We start from the raw sequence: 19,543 nt of genomic DNA on the forward strand, positions 1-19,543 counted from the left end.
TCCTGATGAAAAGTTTGTAACTGTTTTTAATCATCATTTTCTTTCGAAACATGGAATATAAGAGGTGCGAATGATGAGGTGAAAGAGAGAAAGATTGTCCAGGTGCTTGAGGGTGCGAAAGTTGATGTATGTGGAGTAACTGAAACTAAATGGAGAAGTGAGAGTGTGAGAGAATAGGAGTATGGATGGGGTATATGTGCAGGAGTAGGAGAATGAGAGGGCAAAAGAAGGAGTGTGTATTGTGAGTAAAAGATGGAAGAACATAAGAGAGTATGGATCAGTTGGGTCAAGGATGGTGTGGATAAGATTGAAAGTTGGAATACAAATGTGGGCGATTGTGAGCGTGTATGTGCCGACGCAAGATCGTGTAAGCAGAGTGAGAGAAGAGTTCCGGACAAATGTGGAAGTGTGCATGGTAAAGTTTGGAAGGAACGAGAAAGTGTTTTTGATCGGTGATATGAATGGTAAAGTAAGGAATGTGAAGGGGGATGGAATAGTTGGTGAGTGGGGTGTGCCTGCTGAGATACATGAGAATGACAGTGCATTAGTGGACACTTGTGCTGGGAGGGGGTTGGTGAGAGCCAATACCCTCTTCAGGCACAAAATTATCCACAGGTATACATGGCGAGTGATGAGAAGGGTGGGTGGTGAACTGAATGATAGGAAGGCAATGATTGATTATGTGTGTGTGGATGAAAGGATGCAAAGATGTATAATGGATACAAGAGCTTATAGAGGTTGGAGGAGTGGACTTTTGAGGTTGGAGGAGTGGACTTTCTGACCACTATTTGGTGGTGGCCAGAATCAAGATCCAAATAAGATGGTGAAATAGAAGAAGAGAAGGACGGGAAGAAGGAGTATTTGCAAGGAGAGTGGAAAAGTTACAAGAAGATAAGAAAAAGGCAGAATATAAGAGAGAAGTGGAGGAACGACTGGGCAAATATGAATTGGAGCAGATGGGGGCCGTGGAAGGTGTGTGCAGGATATTCACAGAAGAAATATGTGCAGCATGTGATGTGGTGTATGGGATGAAGAGAAGACGGAGGGGATGCAAGGAATAGTGTGGTGGAATGAAGAGGTGAGACAGGCTGTGGCACAAAAGAAGAAAGCATACAATGATTGGATGAGGAATAGGGGCGAGGAAGAAGTTGAGAGGCGGAGGAGAGACTTATATGTAGAAAGAAGGAGAGAGGTAAAAATATTAGTAAGAGTGAGAAGAGAGTGGATGAGGAATTTGGAAGGAATTTGAGTGTAAAGTGGAGGGACTGTAAGAAAATGTTCTGGCAAGAGGTGAAGAGAGTAAGACAGGGTGGAAGTGAAGTTAGCAGGGGAGTGAAAGATAAAAATGGTAGATTACTAGTGGAGAAGGGAGAAAAAGTGAGCAGATGGAGAGAACACTTTAAGGAATTGTTGAATATAGAGGATGGAAGTGATGCAAGTATAAGTGGCTGGAGAAGGGCTGGGAGAAGGAGGGAGGTGAGAAGTCAGGAAGAAATCAGTAGGATAGAAGTTGTGGAAGCAATGAAGAAAGTTAAATTGGGGAAAGCCCCAGGAATTGATGGAGTGTGTGGTGAAATGCTGAAGCATGGGGGAGAGATAGTAGTAGAATGGATGTGGAAGATGTGCAGATTGGTCTGGGAGGAAGGTAGAGTCCCGGAGGATTGGAAGTCAGGTATAATTATTCCCTTGTACAAAGGAAAGGGGGAAAAAGAAGTGTGTGGTAATCACAGGGGCATTTGTCTTCTTAGTATAATAGGAAAAGTGTATGGTAGGATACTTATTGACAGAGTTAGAGAAAGAACAGAGGAATTAGTTGGAGAAGAACAGGGAGGCTTTAGGAAGGGAAGAGGTTGTGTAGATCAGATATTCATTCTTAGATCTTTGGTGGAAAAGTTTTTAGAGAAGGGAAAGAAGTTGTATGAAGCTTTCATGGATTTGGAGAAAGCATATGACAGGGTCGATAGACAAGGATTGTGGAAAATATTAAGAATATATGGAGTAGATGGGAAGTTGTTAAATGCTGTGAAGAGTATGTATTATGGTGCTAAGGCTGCAGTGCATATGGATGGTGAACTGAGTAAATTTTTCTCTTTGAAGGTTGGGTTGAAACAGGGATGTGTCATGTCTCCGTGGTTGTTCAATCTGTACACGGATGGGGTAATAAAATAGGTACAAGGTAGGGTAGTGGATGTTGGAGTGGCCCTGGTGAGAGAAGGCAGTGTTTGGAAACTCCCTGTACTGTTGTTTGCAGATGATACTGTGTTGTTGAGTGAAGACGAAAGGGAGCTGCAAGGCTTGGTGGGTGAGTTTGGGAGAGGGTGTAAGAAACATAATCTAAAGGTGAATGTAAGGAAGAGTAAAGTGATGGTCTTTGAGAGAGGTGAAGTCAGTGAATGTACAGCAAGGTTAGATGGTGAGGAATTGGAAAATGTGAGTATGTTTAATACTTGGGTAGTGTGATGAGTAAGGATGGAGGTTTGGAGGGTGAAGTGCTTGAAAGGGTACAGCAAGGAAGAAAGGTTGCTGGTTCATTGAAAGCAGTGATAAGAAACAGGGAAATGAGCATGGAAGTGAAAAAGTTACTACATGACAGTATTGTGATACCAACTCTAACGTATGGAAGTGAAGCTTGGACGTTGTTGGAAGGACACAAGTCAAGAGTGAGAGCAATGGAAATGAGTTATTTAAGAGGAGCCTGTGGAGTCACATGGAGAGACAGGCTGACAAATGAGGATATGAAGGAGCATTGTGGTGTGGATGTGGATGTGATAGGAAGCGTTAGGAGGAATACACTGAGGTGATTTGGCCATATGGAGAGGATGGAGGGTGAAAGAAAGACGAAGAGAGTGTATGTGAGTGAATTGGAGGGGGGGAGAGGAAGGGGGAGGCCGAGGATGAGATGGAGGGATGGGATGGAGAGGTACCGGTATACAGTAACCCCTCCAATATCCGGATCAATAGAGCCATCGGTAGGTTCGGTTATTGGTTTTGTCCGGATATTGGGCCCCAGCTTATGGATTTGTACTTATGGACCCTAACTCAGAGAAACACCTATACAACTCCCTCTGGACATGCATAGCACCTATTTAACACCCAAATCACACCAATAAGGCACATAAATGACTGAAATAAATGCAAAAGAAACATAAAATGAGGGTTTAGAAGTATGTTCATACATTAATAAACATTCTGGTACTTATGGACCCTAACCTAGCCTAACTCTGAAAAACACATTCCTACTGCACATGCATTCTGGTAAGTATAGTATGGAAAAAAGTACAGTATGAAACATTCTGGCTACTTACAGCAAGTCCCTCGCCACCTCGATGAATAACCGCCTCCTCTCGGACTCTGACAGTAAGAACGATTTCCTGAAGCACTTGCAGTACACTCTTCCTGAAGTCTTGCACTGAACTTAGTCAGTAACACACAGAAGTCCGTTCTCTTCACAGTGTTCACTTTAGTCCAAATAATGTTCCAGTAAAATTTAGTGTTGCACATTAACTTTTCCCAATCTTTTCAAAATTTTTAAAGCCAAAACAAAGAAGGTTAGTTACATTAAATTTTGTTTCCACTGAGTCTTTTCTCTCATTTCGAAAACCTTAACACAACACACCGTTTTTTTCACTGCACAACACTCAAAATTCCCGTGTCGTCTAGTGGAGAAGTTCTTGCTGTTTATTCACTGTCAGAGTCCGAGAGTATCACTGGCAGGCGACCAAGGGGTGCATCGCTGGGTCGTGGTGATGGCGTACCGACTACAGAAGACTCTGACGAAAGCCGCAAACTCACATCGAGCGGTGACTCCACTGTAGCTGATGTGCTGGGCTGTGGCTCGGAGCATGAGGGCCTGTCTTGGGGAGGCAACGGAGTGGAGCTAGGGCTTGGCACAGCGGGGGTCACGGGCCTGAAAAAACTGTCAATCGTTGACTGACGCAAGGACCGACGATTCTGGCGATTGATGATGCGCTGCCGGAAAGCACGCACTTCCTCCACGAGTCCCAAAGGCCCCATCTCCCTGTCGCAGTCCGGGTGTTCCAGGTAGTCTAGGATGAACTCTAGATGTTCCCGGAGTGCGCTCAGCTTGGGGATGGCTGGAGTAGTGTCCTGCTGAGAGGAGTCTGCATCATAATCGCCTTCGTCGTCGGAATCTTCAAGTTCGGGCCTGATACCAGCAATCGAAGACGCGATCTCGATATCAGACAACGTCTGATACCCAGGATCGCCCTCGTCGTCGTCCAACCACTCACGAACATCGTCCACATCAACATCGTCGCCGTGCGTACGTAGCCGTGCATGGAAGTCATCCACGTCAAACCCTAGAAAATCGTACTCCACGTCTGTTCCGAGAAGCAGACGAGACCAACCATTTTCAAGAGTTTTCACAGGGACTTCCTTCCATGCACTAGCCCAGTTGTACAGCGCAGACTTGATGTTGTAGCGGCGAAGGTTTTCCAAAGTCTGCTTGCCTCGAGTGTCACGTCCTTCCCTGCGCTCGTCCTCGTCCTCGAAAACAACCATCACCTCGTCCAGGAACTTCCGACGGTACAGGCGCTTTGTTGCCACGATCACTCCTTGGTCCATGGGTTGAATGAGAGCAGTCGTATTAGGTGGCAGAAACATGCACCTAGTACGGCCATTCTCAGCAACCAAGTCCTTGTCGCACGGGTGGGCAGGTGCATTGTCGAGCAGAAGGAGAGCCTTTACCTGGTCGCGAGGGATTCCCAGTGTCTTCGTCTGGTACTGGATGACCTCCTTGACGAAGTGACGGTGAAACCAGTCTTTGAAAATCACAGCTGTGAACCATGCTTTCAAAGAATGGTACCATACAACAGGAAGGATATCCATCACCCCACGAAGGCACCGAGGCTGCTTTGCACGGCCAACAACAACGGGCTTAAGCCGGTGGATGCCGTTAGCACTGGCACAACACAAAGCAGATATCCGTTCCTTAGAAAGCTTGCGGCCAGGTACGTGCTTCTCCGTCTCATTGGCTAGAGTGTTTGTTGGCACCGAGCGATAGAATAGGGCAGTTTCGTCTGCGTTATAGACTTGACCGAGAGTGAGGCCCTCCCTGCCGATCAAGCCTTTCACCTTGTGCCGAAACTCGTCAACTCCATCCTCGTTAGCGTCCAATGCTTCGCCATGTGCTTTACGGTTAGTAAGGCCATGTCGCAACTTGAACGCGAAGAGCCAACCCTCGGATGCCTTGAAGTCTAGGGCGTCGTGAAGCCTTGCAAACTTCTCAGCAGCAGCCTTCAGCTCCGTTCCACGTACCATCACACCAGCTGCACGTTGCTGTCGGTACCAAATCAACGTGGATCGGTCGATTTCTGCAAACTTGGGGGTAAACATAACCTTCCTTTCCACGTTGCGTTTGCTTCTCGATGAGAAGTCAGCTGTGTACTGCATGAGTTTGTCTCGGGAATGTTTGATATCGAACAAAGTCGACCGGGCCAGGTTAAACTCGCGGAGAATGCTTGAAGAAGACCAACCTGCATCAACTTTCTCCAATATCTCCCTCTTCTTTTCCAGAGTCAACACCACTCTCTTCCTTTTCTCAGGTGGCGGGGCCATCATCACACACACTAAGAGGAGGGCAGAGAGCAGCAGGAGGCCTTGCAGCAAGTACGGCACCACCACAAAAGCAAGCACGTGGGCAGCCATTGCGAAGAGCGTAGGTCCAGTTGCGGTGAGAGACAGGCGGGAAGTGGGGAGGATGCAGCGGCGCTCTATTGGACGTCGGAGGAATGACGAACCAAAACAATGCTCTCCCGCGGCGCGCGCGGCAAGTTCAAATTACGGACGGCAAAAAATCGATTTTTTTTAAATTTTTTTTTGGTTTTCGGACCATTTTGGGAATGTTGGATCCCAGGACGATAAGGTTCGGTTAGTGGGGATGTTCGGTTATTGGGCGTCCGGATATTAGAGTGATTACTGTATAAGAGAGGAGGGTGTGAGTCGGGAGCAGGACAGTGAAATGGCGGGGGACAGGGCGACGTGGAGGCAATTTCTTTGTGGCCACCCCGAACGGGATTGAGGCGTCTGGCAATAGATAAATACAGTAAATAGATTCTTTAAGCCTATGGTGAAATGGAAGAATCTTACTCAATATACCATACTGAAAGGTGAAATTCATCTCACAACTGGATTATAGGTTAGGCTGGGATAGGGTGGAGTAGATTTGGTTAGATTAAATTATTAGGTACAGTTAAGCTAGGTTAGGTTAGGTTTAGTTAAACACTTACATTAAGACAGTCCCTTCCACCATTACGCTTGACAAATCAAATGAGTTGACACTGCGGAACATAGCTAAAAACAACGGGGGAATTAAATTTCACAAGAAATGTTTATTTACCACCCCAGAAATAATCAGAAAAATATAACATACTATCAGGAAGAACTGATTTGGCAAGATGCTTCTACTGCCTCAAGTAAAGCATATACCGGTATTTACTCAGCATAGCTACTAATAGTGAATGCCAAGCTCTGAAGTCATGAGGTGATAAGGCAAGGGAGCTGAGGAAGCATGTTTAAGGCATGCAAGAATAAAATCTTGTAGCTTTATAATACGGTAGTTCATAAAATCTCAGAATGTGATGTGAGGATGGAAGATATGGCGGGTTTTTCATTTGGTACTGGTACCGGTAAAACAAAACATAGGAAATTAATTACAGTACTGGGTATTCATTATATATATATATATATATATATATATATACCATAAACTGTCAGAAATAAATTTTACATTATAAGTTTCACTTGTTCCATTTATGTATACTGGCCAACAAGTTGAAACCATTTGGAGTCCAGTAAGTATTTGGACTGAAGATGACACAGGGGTAAGGTTTGGTTTAATATTTTGTTAATTTGGGTTAAGAATTTGGTAACATTATCTTCTAGCTTGACTCTGAATTTAGGTTGGAATCAGTTCATATTTTGTACCTCTGCTTTTCTAGTTTCAGAGATGAATGCAAATGTAGCTGTCATGAAACCTTAACCCCAAACTAGTGCTTCTTAAACTGGTGAATAGTTTGCCCATGGGTGAAAAACCAGAGGGGTGAATTATTTAATTTAGTAATTTTTTCCCTATATTAAAAGAAACAGCACTGCAATTAAAGTGGTTAGTGAGGTTCTATTGCTTTTGGGTGGCACTGGAGCTGGACTCTCTCTCTCAACTTTACTTCATGATGCCAATTATATAGGTATACAGTAGCTACTTTTCTGATGGAACAAGAGTTCTGTACTATATTTACTGTACTTCACTTCAGTATGCCGATTTGGTAATGCGGATTGCTTTGGAGAATGAAACTGAGCCTTGGTTTGAGAAGCTTGTCAAAGGAATGCAGGAACATCCTAGTCACTGATAATCAAAAACATACATGTAGGTGAGTGTACAAGTATTCAGCTCGCCATTTTTGTTTTTAATTATTTTGCTTTAAAAATTTTTTTACTCCTAGTTTTCTTTGCATATTTTTACACTGTTAAAAAACTTGAATCGAAGAAACACCTAAGAAATTAGTTTTTTTTTCCCCTCCTGTAACAATGAAAAACTGGTATATATATACATTTTTACATAAGGGAGAGTAAAACGAATATTACCAAAAACATAAGGAAATTTAGTTACAGGGAATGAAATTTTCTGGTAAAGACATGAGAGTGGCTGCCACTAAAGTGCTTCAAGATCCATTGCCCTAAACTGACCAAACATAACCCAGGGGGATGCAACATTGTTACAAATTACCAAAATTACCTCTGTGAGGCGGAGGGTTAGTGCTCCTCCCCGGAAAAAAACTAACTAAAAAGACAAACCAGAAGCCTCGGACAAGGACTGACCAAAAGATGACAACCAAGGACCGGACAAAGGACATGGTAATCGGAACATGGAATGTAAGAGGTGCGAATGATGAGGTGAAAGAGAGAGAGATTGTCCAAGTGCTTGAGGGTGCGAAAGTTGATGTATGTGGAGTAACTGAAACTAAATGGAGAAGTGAGAGTGTGAGAGAATGAGAGTATGGATGGGTATATGTGCAGGAGTAGGTGAGAATGAGAGGGCAAAAGAAGGAGTGTGTAAAGTTATGAGTAAAAGATGGAAGAAGAACATAAGAGAGTATGGATCAGTTGGGTCAAGGATGGTGTGGGTAAGATTGAAAGTTGGAATACAAATGTGGGCGATTGTGTGCGTGTATCCGCCAACTCAAGATCGTGCAAGCAGAGTGAGAGAAGAGTTCCGGACAAATGTGGAAGTGTGCATGGAAAAGTTTGGAAGGAATGAGAGAGTGTTTTTGATCGGTGATATGAATGGTAAAGTAGGGAATGTGAAGGTGGATGGAATAGTTGGTGAGTGAGGTGTGCCTGCTGAGATAGATGAGAATGGCAATGTGTTAGTGGACATTTGTGCTGGGAGGGGGTTGGTGATAGCCAGTAACCTCTTCAGGCATAAAATGATCCACAGGTATACATGGCGAGTGATGAGAAGGGTGGGTGGTGAACTGAATGAAAGGAAGGCAATAATTGATTATGTGTGTGTGGATGAAAGGATGCAAATGGATGCAAGAGCTTATAGAGGTTGGGGGAGTGGACTTTCTGACCACTACTTGGTGGTGGCCAGAATCAAGATCCAAATAAGATGGAGTAACAGAAGAAGGAAAGGACGGGAAGAAGGAGTATTAGCAAGGAGAGTGGAAAGGTTACAAGAGGATGAGAAAAAGGCAGAATATAAGAGGGAAGTGGGGGAACGATTGGGCAAATATGAATTGGAGCAGATGGGGGACGTGGAAAGTGTTTGCAGGATATTCACAGAAGAAATTTGTGCAGCATGTGATGTGGTGTGTGGGATGAAGAGAAGACGGAGAGGGGTGCAAGGAACAGTGTGGTGGAATGAAAAGGTGAGACAGGCTGTGGCACAAAAGAAGAAAGCATACAATGAATGGATGAGAAATAGGGGCGTGGAAGGAATTGAGAGGCGGAAGAGAGAGTTATATGTAGAAAGAAGGAGAGAGGTAAAAAGATTAGTAAGAGAGATTAAGAAGAGAGTGGATGAGGAATTTGGAAAGAATTTGAGTGTAAAGTGGAGGGACTGTAAGAAAATGTTCTGGAAAGAGGTGAAGAGAGTAAGACAGGGTGGAAGTGAAGTTAGCAGGGGAGTGAAAGATAAAAATGGTAGATTACTAGTGGAGAAGGGAGAAAAAGTGAGCAGATGGAGAGAACACTTTAAGGAATTGTTGAACATACAGGATAGAAGTGATGCAAGTATAAGTGGCTGGAGAAGGGCTGGGAGAAGGAGGGAGGTGAGAAGACTGGAAGAAATCAGTAGGATAGAAGTGTGGAAGCAATGAAGAAAGTTAAATTGGGGAAAGCCCCAGGAATTGATGAAGTGTGTGGTGAAATGCTGAAGCATGGGGGAGATATAGTAGTAGAATGGATGTGGAAGATGTGCAGAGTGGCCTGGGAGGAAGGTAGAGTTCCGGAGAATTGGAAGTCAGGTATAATTATTCCCTTGTACAAAGGAAAGGGGGAAAAAAAAGTGTGTGGTAATCATTGGGGCATTTGTCTTCTTAGTATAATAGGAAAAGTGTATGGTAGGATACTTATTGACAGAGTTAGAGAAAGAACAGAGGAATTAGTTGGAGAAGAACAGGGAGGCTTTAGGAAGGGAAGAGGTTGTGTAGATCAAATATTCATTCTTACATCTTTAGTGGAGAAGTTTCTAGAGAAGGGAAAGAAGTTGTTTGCGGCTTTCATGGATTTGGAGAAAGCGTATGACAGGGTGGATAGACAAGGATTGTGGAAAGTATTAAGAATCTGTGGAGTAGATGGGAAGTTGTTAAATGCTGTGAAGAGTATGTAAGATGGTGCTTAGGCTGCAATGCGTGTGGATGGTGAACTGAGTGAATTTTTCTCTTTGAAGGTTGGGTTGAAACAGGGATGTGTCATGTCTCCGTGGTTGTTCAATCTGTACATGGATGGGGTAATAAAATAGGTACAAGGTAGGGTAGTGGATGTTGGAGTGGCCTTGATGAGAGAGGGTAGTGTTTGGAAACTCCCTGTACTGTTGTTTGCAGATGATACTGTGTTGTTGAGTGAACACAAAGGGGAGCTGCAAGGCTTGGTGGATGAGTTTGGGAGAGGGTGTAAGAAACAGAATCTAAAGGTGAATGTAAGGAAGAGTAAAGTGATGGTCTTTGAGAGAGGTGAAGTCAGTGAATGTACAGCGAGGTTGGATGGTGAGGAATTGGAAAATGTAAGTACGTTTAATACTTGGGTAGTGTGATGAGTAAGGATGGAGGTTTGAAGGGTGAAATGCTTGAAAGGGTTATCAGGGAAGAAAGGTTGCTGGTTCCTTGAAAGCAGTGATAAGAAACAGGGAAGTGAGCATGGAAGTGAAAAAGTTACTACATGACAGTATTGTGATACCAACTCTAACATATGGAAGTGAAGCTTGGATGTTGTTGGAAGGGCACAAGTCAAGAGTGAGAGCAGTGGAAATGAGTTATTTAAGAGGAGCCTGTGGAGTCACATGGAGAGACAAGCTGACAAATGAGGATATAAAGGAGTGTTGTGGTGTGGATGTGGATGTGATAGGAAGCGTTAGGAGAAATACACTGAGGTGGTTTGGCCATGTGGAGAGGATGGAGGGTGAAAGACTGACGAAGAGAGTGTATGCGAGTGAGGTGGAGGGAGGGGGAGGCCGAGGATGAGATGGAGGGATGGGGTGGAGAGGTATATGAGTGAGGGGGGTGTGAGTTGGGAATAGGGCAGTGAAATGGCGGGGGACAGGGCGACGTGGAGACGATTTGTTTGGGGCCACCCCGAGCGGGATTGAGGCGTCTGGCAATAGATAGATAGATAGATAGACCTTTGTGAGGCAGTTCAGTAACTCAGTGGCCACTAGTGTCACGGGCCTGTGGGGTACTACACCATTACCTATAACTGAGGTGTAGCCACTTGCTAGTGAATTGGTTGCGGCATTTTTTTTTTTTTTTTTTTTTTTTTTTTTTTTTTAAACAGCTTCCAGCAGTCCTTGATAATATAATCTGCTAATATGGCACTTGGTTCAGCTTCTGATTCGTGGAAAAATTACAACTGTACCATAGACAGTATTAATGAGCAATGCTTTGCCATCATTGTTTGCAGGCATACATGTATAATGTGCTTGCAGCTCAAGCCACATGTGAATGCAGCACTTTGTCAAAGAAATTAAGGCTAATGCACTAGAGTCCAAGCAGTTAGGCCTGCAAGAGTTACTGTCAGTGTTTACAAAAGGAATGAAATACCTGTTTAAATATACTGTAATGTAGGAAAGATTTACAGTACCGGGTATGCTCGATTCAGTGGGCTGAAGATTTTTACTTGCACACTATACTGGGTAGTTGCTGATCTGCTTCTCTCTGGCAAGCAGTCCTCTGCTTTGAATATCCACAACATCCAGTGCAGTCAGGCATTACAGTATCAACACAGAATATTAAAAAGAAACTCAAGTTTCATCCAAGAAATAGGTGTAATTTCACTATAGGCCTACCTGTATATCATCAACAATAAAGGAGACTTTATCTGAAACTGGCAAGAGAGTGCTGGTATTCATTGTCTTTCTTCTATCTATCTATCTATTGCCAGACGCCTCAATCCAGTTTGGGGTGGCCACAAACAAATCGCCTCCAAGTCGCCCTGTCCCCCACCATTTCACTGCCCTGCTACCAACTCACACCCTCCTCTCTCATATATCTCTCCACCCCATCCCTCCATCTCATCCTCGGCCTCCCCCTCCCTCTTCCCCCCTCCACCTCACTCACATACATTCTCTTCGTCAGTCTTTCACCCTCCATCCTCCCCACATGGCCAAACCACCTCAGTGTGTTCCTCATAACGCTTCCTATCACATCCACATCCACACCACCACGCTCCTTTATATCCTCATTCATCAGCCTGTCTCTCCATGTGACTCCACAGGCTCCTCTTAAACAACTCATTTCCACTGCTCTCACTCTTGACTTGTGTCCTTCCAACAACGTCCAAGCTTCACTTCCATACGTTAGAGTTGGTATGACAATACTGTACTGTCATGTAGTAACTTTTTCACTTTCATGCTCACTTCCCTGTTTCTTATCACTGCTTTCAAAGAACCAGCAACCTTTCTTCCCTGCTGTACCCTTTCAAGCACTTCACCCTCCAAACCTCCATCCTTATTCATCACACTACCCAAGAACTTAAATGTACTCACATTTTCCAATTCCTCACCATCTAACCTCGCTGTACATTCACTGACTTCACTTCTCTCAAAGACCATCATTTTACTCTTCCCTACATTCACCTTTAGATTCTGTTTCTTACACACTCTCCCAAACTCATCCACCAAGCCTTGCAGCTCCCCTTCGTCTTCACTCAACAACACAGTATCATCTGCAAACAACAGTACAGGGAGTTTCCAAACACTATCCTCTCTCATCAGGGCCACTCCAACATCCACTACCCTACCTTGTACCTATTTTATTACCCCATCCATGTACAGATTGAACAACCATGGAGACATGACACATCCCTGTTTCAACCCAACCTTCAAAGAGAAAAATTTACTCAGTTCACCATCCATACGCACTGCAGCCTTAGCACCATCATACATACTCTTCACAGCATTCAACAACTTCCCATCTACTCCATATATTCTTAATACTTTCCACAATCCTTGTCTATCCACCCTGTCATGTGCTTTCTCCAAATCCATGAAAGCCGCATACAACTTCTTTCCCTTCTCTAGAAGTTTTTCCACTAAAGATCTAAGAATGAATATCTGATCTACACAACCTCTTCCCTTCCTAAAGCCTCCCTGTTCTTCTCCGGCTAACTCCTCTGTTCTTTCTCTAACTCTGTCAATAAGTATCCTACCGTACACTTTTCCTATTATACTAAGAAGACAAATGCCCCTATGATTACCACACTTCTTTTTCCCCTTTTCCTTTGTACAAGGGAATAATTATACCTGACTTCCAATCCTCTGGGACTCTACCTTCCTCCCAGGCCACTCTGCACATCTTCCACATCCATTCTACTACTATCTCTCCCCCATGCTTCAGCATTTCACCACACACTCCATCAATTCCTGAGGCTTTCCCCAATTTAACTTACTTCATTGCTTCCACAACTTCTATCCTACTGATTTCTTCCTGTCTTCTCACCTCCCTCCTTCTCCCAGCCATTCCCCAGCCACTTATAATCGCATTACTTCCATCCTGTATGTTCAACAATTCCTTAAAGTGTTCTCTCCATCTGCTCACTTTTTCTCCCTTCTCCACTAGTAATCTACCGTACCATTTTTATCTTTCACTCCCCTGCTAACCTCACTTCCACCCTGTCTTACTTTCTTCACCTCTTTCCAGAACATTTTCTTACAGTCCCTCCACTTTACACTCAAATTCCTTCCAAATTCCTCATCCACTCTCTTACTAATCTTTTCACCTCTCTCTTTCTTTCTACATATAACTCTCTCTTCCACCTCTCAACCTCTTCCACGCCCCTATTTCTCATCCATTCATTGTATGCTTTCCTCTTTTGTGCCACAGCCTGTCTCACCTCTATCTTCATCCCCAAATTCCCCTCAGTCTGATATCAATATACATTACTCCCATATGACTCCCACTTATTTTCTTCTGGATTTTTTTTTTTTTTTTTTAAATTAAGGGGATTCTTATACATACTATGTATAAAAACATCAAATGGAAGAGGTCAGCACTGTTTTATTAGTTTTGTGATAAATGATAATGAAATATGGTAATACAACAGTACCTACTGTACTTCCAAAACTACCACCACAATATGAAGTACCACAGACACATGCCTGGAATTATAAACCACTAAAACATGCATTACTTCTGCCCACCGATCACTTCTTAATTGTGACATGCATTCCATACAAGGTATAATTTAATTATAAATGTATTTGTTACATACAAAGATTAGCAAATAATTTTTAATAAGAATAATTTTTATTTTGCTTTTCTGTACATATGCAGTCTTTTACTCATCATATCGTTTATAGAGGCTCCAATGTGTTTTCATTTGTCAGCCTTGGTCACCTAAAGGCAGCTCTCCATGCTGGTTGATCTCTGTTAGCTTCCTTATTAAGTCCCTTATCCCCAAGGCCACACTCTATGACCTCATTCTATTTCCCCCCCCCCCACAACCCAATCCCTGACAATTACACTTCCAACCTTCTGCACCCAATTTTCATCCTCCATCTTCTCAATATACCAAAGCCATCTCAGTCAACCCCTCCTCATCATTATGTTACTAAGAAAAAAGTAAATAAATAAAAGAATCCAGTATTCATGATGTGGACAGTTTAGGGTGGTCACAGATCATCAATTAACATAAGGTTGAACCCGGCCAAACCCAATCCGTCTTCAGTTATTCTAGTCATTAATCTAAACTTGGCTGATCCAGTCTAGATATAGTGTACTTTAATTATGTCAAATGCAGCATTTTTTGACCTAACTTTGCTTAATATAATGTCATAACATTCTTACTTAACTGGAACAACTTTGGGATGGAGTGGTTTGGGATCAGATTGACCTGCCATCTACAGTATAACAAAATCAAGGAAAGTGAATGGTTATCCTATTCCATTTTGGACTGTGGCCAGTTTTTTAAGTTAATCTGCATACATAATTGAGTTGTGATGACTATTTCTTATTGTGGAAGACATATATACTGTTACATAACCATGTACATTGTGCTACATGTGTTTTGATGTACAGTAGTTAAATGCATTTATTGTGTGGAGGTGCTCACCCCTGAAGCTAGGATGAAAACTTAACCTCAGTAGTGAGAAATTAAATCACCAGTTTGGGCACACTGGCCAGTATGCCTAAATTATAGAGCCTGTAACTGTTAGCAACATTTTCATTCCCTATAGGCCTACCCTGGAATGCAATTTGAATTCTCTTAGACTGTTGAAGTTTGTTTACATTGGACATGACCATCCCACTTGTACCAAAGGCTGCCATTTTCCTATGTCCTTACCTGGCAAAATAAGGTATTATGGTTAGCTTAAGGTTAGGTAACATGGTGGTAGGTTGGCTTAATGCTAAAAAATTACTTTTTAAATAGATTTTGTTCTGGTTAGTTGAATTTTTATTCATGCCAGGTATGGATATGAAAGAGGTATATGTGGCAGAATTTACTGTATTCCTTTTTTTTTTCCAGGGCAGGAAAACCTCCAGTAGGCCTGCACTTAGATGTAGCAAAAGGAGACAAATTAATCCAGGTATGATTTTCCATTTCTGTCTATAATATGGTATTGACAGATTATTTAACAGTTGATGTTAATTGTAGCTCTTCTTTGTTTGCTACAGTATTGTATTTGTTGAATAACAGTTAATTGCACAGAATTTTTTGTCATAATTAAAATGCAGTACATGAAACTTCAGCAGTATTATGTGAACTGCATTGTTGAGTGTGCATCTTACTGTATTTTGCCCCCTGCTGGGGGGAGGGCAGTGAAATGGCAAGGGACAGGGCGACATGGTGGCAATTAATTTGTGGCCACCCCTTATGGAATTAAGGCGTCTGGCTATATACCGTATAGTAAATATATATCCATCATCCAATCCAACATTGCCTTAGGAGAAGCGTAGGAGATCGGGGCTAGGTAAGTTGGTCCTGACATGCTAACTCATTCCTGAGTGGCTTAACATGAACAGTACACTTTAACCATCCCTTGGATATAAACCTTCACTGGCTCAATTCGAATGGAGCACAATAATTACCCACTAAACCACCAGGGGTCATAATTTGGTTATGTGGTTACCATCCAGCATAGTAAATGGTTTCCTGGTGTACAGACACACACACACACACACACACACACACACACACACACACACACACACACACACACACACATACAGTATATATATATATATATATATACAGTATATATATATATGAGGCCGCGCATGCGAGTTTGTACCAAGCGCCACCCAAGCCGATCATGTGTTTTTCATGTTATATCACTATTTTGATCCTTCTTTTATATCCTAGGTATGTCGCTTGCTACAATTTTGAACTAGACATAAGGTTGAAAGTCCTCCAAAATACAACACTGAAATCGATTTGTGAGGTGAGGGTGGGTGACAGACCGCCAGTACGGGCGACTTTGTGCCAAGCGACACCGACAGGGTGAGTCAGTGCCAGTCCACTTGCTATACACTGTTAGCTATTGTTAGCATCTAACAGTTGTTATGAATATAATTTTAATTTATGTACCAGATTATTAAGTAAATTTTGCAAATGCTCTTACATGTTAAATAAGGTCAATATTGTTTCTCATTAACCCAGAAACTCTTATGCTAATGAAATGGCTACGTGCTATTTTTAGCGTTTCCAGCACATGCTGTTGGTGGTACTGCGAAGGCCCAGTTTTGCCACGCGTGTCATTCTCTGCGTACTAAGCAACACTTTTCCTTTTGTGTGTGCGTGTGTGTATGTGTGTGTGTGTGTGTGTGTGTGTGTTTGTGTGTGTGTTCATTGTGCTCTTAATGTCTTCTGATAGTCAGTATGTTGATGATCCTACTGCTGGGCCTTCAGGGGTGCAAGAGAGCGGCCCTGCTGAAGGCTCTTTTAAAGTGGCTGTTTTTTTTACACCCACAAAGCTCGCCCTGGTCTTAGGGATAAAGCACATGGTGTCAGTGTGGCTGCTTTGAAGAGCAGTGATAGTCATAGTGATGATGGTGATAATGGTGCAGCTAGTGTGCCGTTATGTGAGGATGCTGGCGATGGTGATATGGCTCCTGGTGCCATAGTTCGTCGTGGTGAAAGTGATGGGGTTGTGATGATAGTGATGACGCTGGTGATAATGGTGGATGTGTGGCACTGTCTGAGGGCACTGGGGGTGGTGATAATGCACGTGGTGGCCTAGTGCATTATCACCACCCGCTAGTGCATATTTGATGTCTTTATATCCATTAACAACTCTGTACTGAATGGTTTTGTGATCATGAACTTTGAGTGAAAATTCTGCAGCACTTGGAAAACAGGTGTTTTCTCTTGCTCTAATTGGTTTATCCAAAATCTGTTTATATATTCATAATCTGCATCCTTTCCTCTTTACTATGGTTTTTTTAATGGAGTCTCTAGCTTTACTAATAATGGAGTTATACTTCGTTGAAGTTGTATACTAAAAATCGCCGATTTTTGGCATTTCGAAAAAAAACTATAATTTCATATATTTGCATATATTATTTTCAGTGACTAACAATATGGCATATTCTGCATACTTTACCCTTCATTATGGTCTCTGAATGAAGTCTCTAGCTTTAAAAACAACAGAGTTATGATCGTTTCAATATTCGCAAACTTTGACCGTGATTTCTGGCTTTTTAAAAAAAATGTCACTTGGTACAAACTCGCATGCGCGGCCTCATATATATATATATATATATATATACAGTAAGCCCTCTACTATAATAGAGCCAAAGGCATGTCCGGAAAGTGATCCCGTCCGGAAAGTGGGCACCTGCATGCTGGACTGGTACTTAAGAACCCTAACCCAGCCTAACTTTGAAATCCACCTAAATAACTCCCTACCAGACATACATAGCACCATTTAAACCATTTTAAGACCCTATTCACACCAATAATGGACATAAAGCATGAAATAAATGAAAAGGAACCAAAGAATGAGGAATTAGAAGTGACTGTGCCTCAGCCACGGTACTTACAGCACGTTTGTGGCCAACTTTTCTAAGGTTTTGGTAGTGGTGAAAATGCTCTTGAAGCATGTACAGTAATCCAGTGTTGTGCTGCACTTAGTTCTTTGCACTGTGAATTATAATTGTTTAACACTGCTCATTGTTTTTAACTGAACCATACCAGTTTCAACCGCCAATTTGCACTCCACAGTTAATCCTTTGCACTCTAAATTCCAATTTCTTGACACTGCACAACACTGTAAATTCCCGTGTGGTCTAGTGGTGAGGTATTGCAGTTTAATCACAAAAAATGAGCACGTGTGGCATCCATTGCGATAAGCATCTACTCGCGATCAAAGTTAGGCAGTAACTGTTGGTGATGACAGGGAAACAGAGTTGCCAGATTGCAACAGCCACATTACCAATCTCCTCAATTTTCATTACGAAATTTAACTTTTCATTACCAAATTCATAAAGCTAGCATTTATTCTTCACTAACTGTTTATACAAGTGGAAATACATGTTATCACTCTTCTTATAATTAACAGCATGTTGATTATTTTCACACTATGTTGGCTAGCAGATTAATCAAAGAGAGCAAACAATCTACCAACTCCATCCTGTGTATCCTCATACATGTGAAAAATCCATTTGGTAATGCATTATTCTGATTCATTACCAAACAAATTTTTCATTACCAAATTGGCCCACATTTGGTAATGAAAAATACCATATGGCAACCCTGACAGGGGAGGGGGGGAGGGAGGAGGAAGGAAGGGGTGAAGGTCCATGGTGTAACATCTGTTTGGAGGGTCCATGGTGTAACAGCTGTTAGGTGCCGCGCGGCAATTTCAAATTACGGGTGGGAAAAAATTAGGATTTTGTGGGGATTGTTTTCTTTTTTTTGGCCATTTTTGGGTTCCGAAGGTCCAGGCCCACAATGTCTGGTAAGTGGGGTGTCCGGAAAGTACAGGGATTACTGTATATATATATATACATATATATATATATATATATCTATTGCCAGACGCCTCAATCCCGTTTGGAGTGGCCACAAACAAATTGCCTCCAAGTCGCCCTGTCCCCCGCCATTTCACTGCCCTGCTCCCAACTCACACCCCCCTCTCTCATATACCTCTCCACCCCATCCCTCCATCTCATCCTCGGCCTCCCCCTCCCTCCTCCCCTCTCCACCTCACTCACATACACTCTCTTCGTCAGTCTTTCACCCTCCATCCTCTCCACATGGCCAAACCACCTCAGTGTGTTCCTCATAACGCTTCCTATCACATCCACACCACAACGCTTCTTTATATCCTCATTCGTCAACCTGTCTCTCCATGTGACTCCACAGGCTCCTCTTAAATAACTCATTTCCACTGCTCTCACTCTTGACCTGTGTCCTTCCAACAACGTCCAAGCTCCACTTCCATACGTTAGAGTTGGCATCACAATACTGTCATGTACAGTAGTAACTCCTTCACTTCCACGCTCACTCCCCTGTTTCTCATCACTGCTTTCAAAGAACCAGCAACCTTTCTTCCCTGCTGTACCCTTTCAAGCACTTCACTCTCCAAACCTCCATCCTCACTCATCACACTACCCAAGTACTTAAACGTACTCACATTTTCCAATTCCTCACCATCCAACCTCGCTGTACATTCACTGACTTCACCTCTCTCAAAGACCATCACTTTACTCTTCCCTACATTCACCTTTAGATTCTGTTTCTTACACACTCTCCCAAACTCATCCACCAAGCCTTGCAGCTCCCCTTCGTCTTCACTCAACAACACAGTATCATCTGCAAACAACAGTACAGGGAGTTTCCAAACACTATCCTCTCTCACCAGGGCCAC

At 42.8% G+C, this 19,543-nt stretch overlaps 1 protein-coding gene across 2 annotated transcripts in view; it reads left to right on the forward strand.

Moving 5' to 3' along the window:
* The window catches only part of NiPp1 (nuclear inhibitor of protein phosphatase 1), a 111,794-nt gene that overhangs the window by 709 nt on the left and 91,542 nt on the right, over positions 1-19,543 (forward strand). Inside the window, exons 2-3 of one of the 2 annotated variants that reach the window (XM_080274772.1) lie at positions 7,272-7,388; positions 15,199-15,259. In XM_080274772.1, coding sequence (XP_080130898.1) covers positions 7,306-7,388; positions 15,199-15,259 — 144 coding nt within the window. In that variant the 5' untranslated portion in view covers positions 7,272-7,305. The remainder of the gene's footprint in view (positions 1-7,271; positions 7,389-15,198; positions 15,260-19,543) is intronic. The other variant, XM_080274773.1, reaches the window with a different exon arrangement.

Source organism: Coenobita brevimanus, chromosome 59, assembly GCF_032717465.1.
Source record: "Coenobita brevimanus isolate Jiangsu-jjx chromosome 59, ASM3271746v2, whole genome shotgun sequence".
Lineage (NCBI taxonomy): Eukaryota > Metazoa > Arthropoda > Malacostraca > Decapoda > Coenobitidae > Coenobita > Coenobita brevimanus.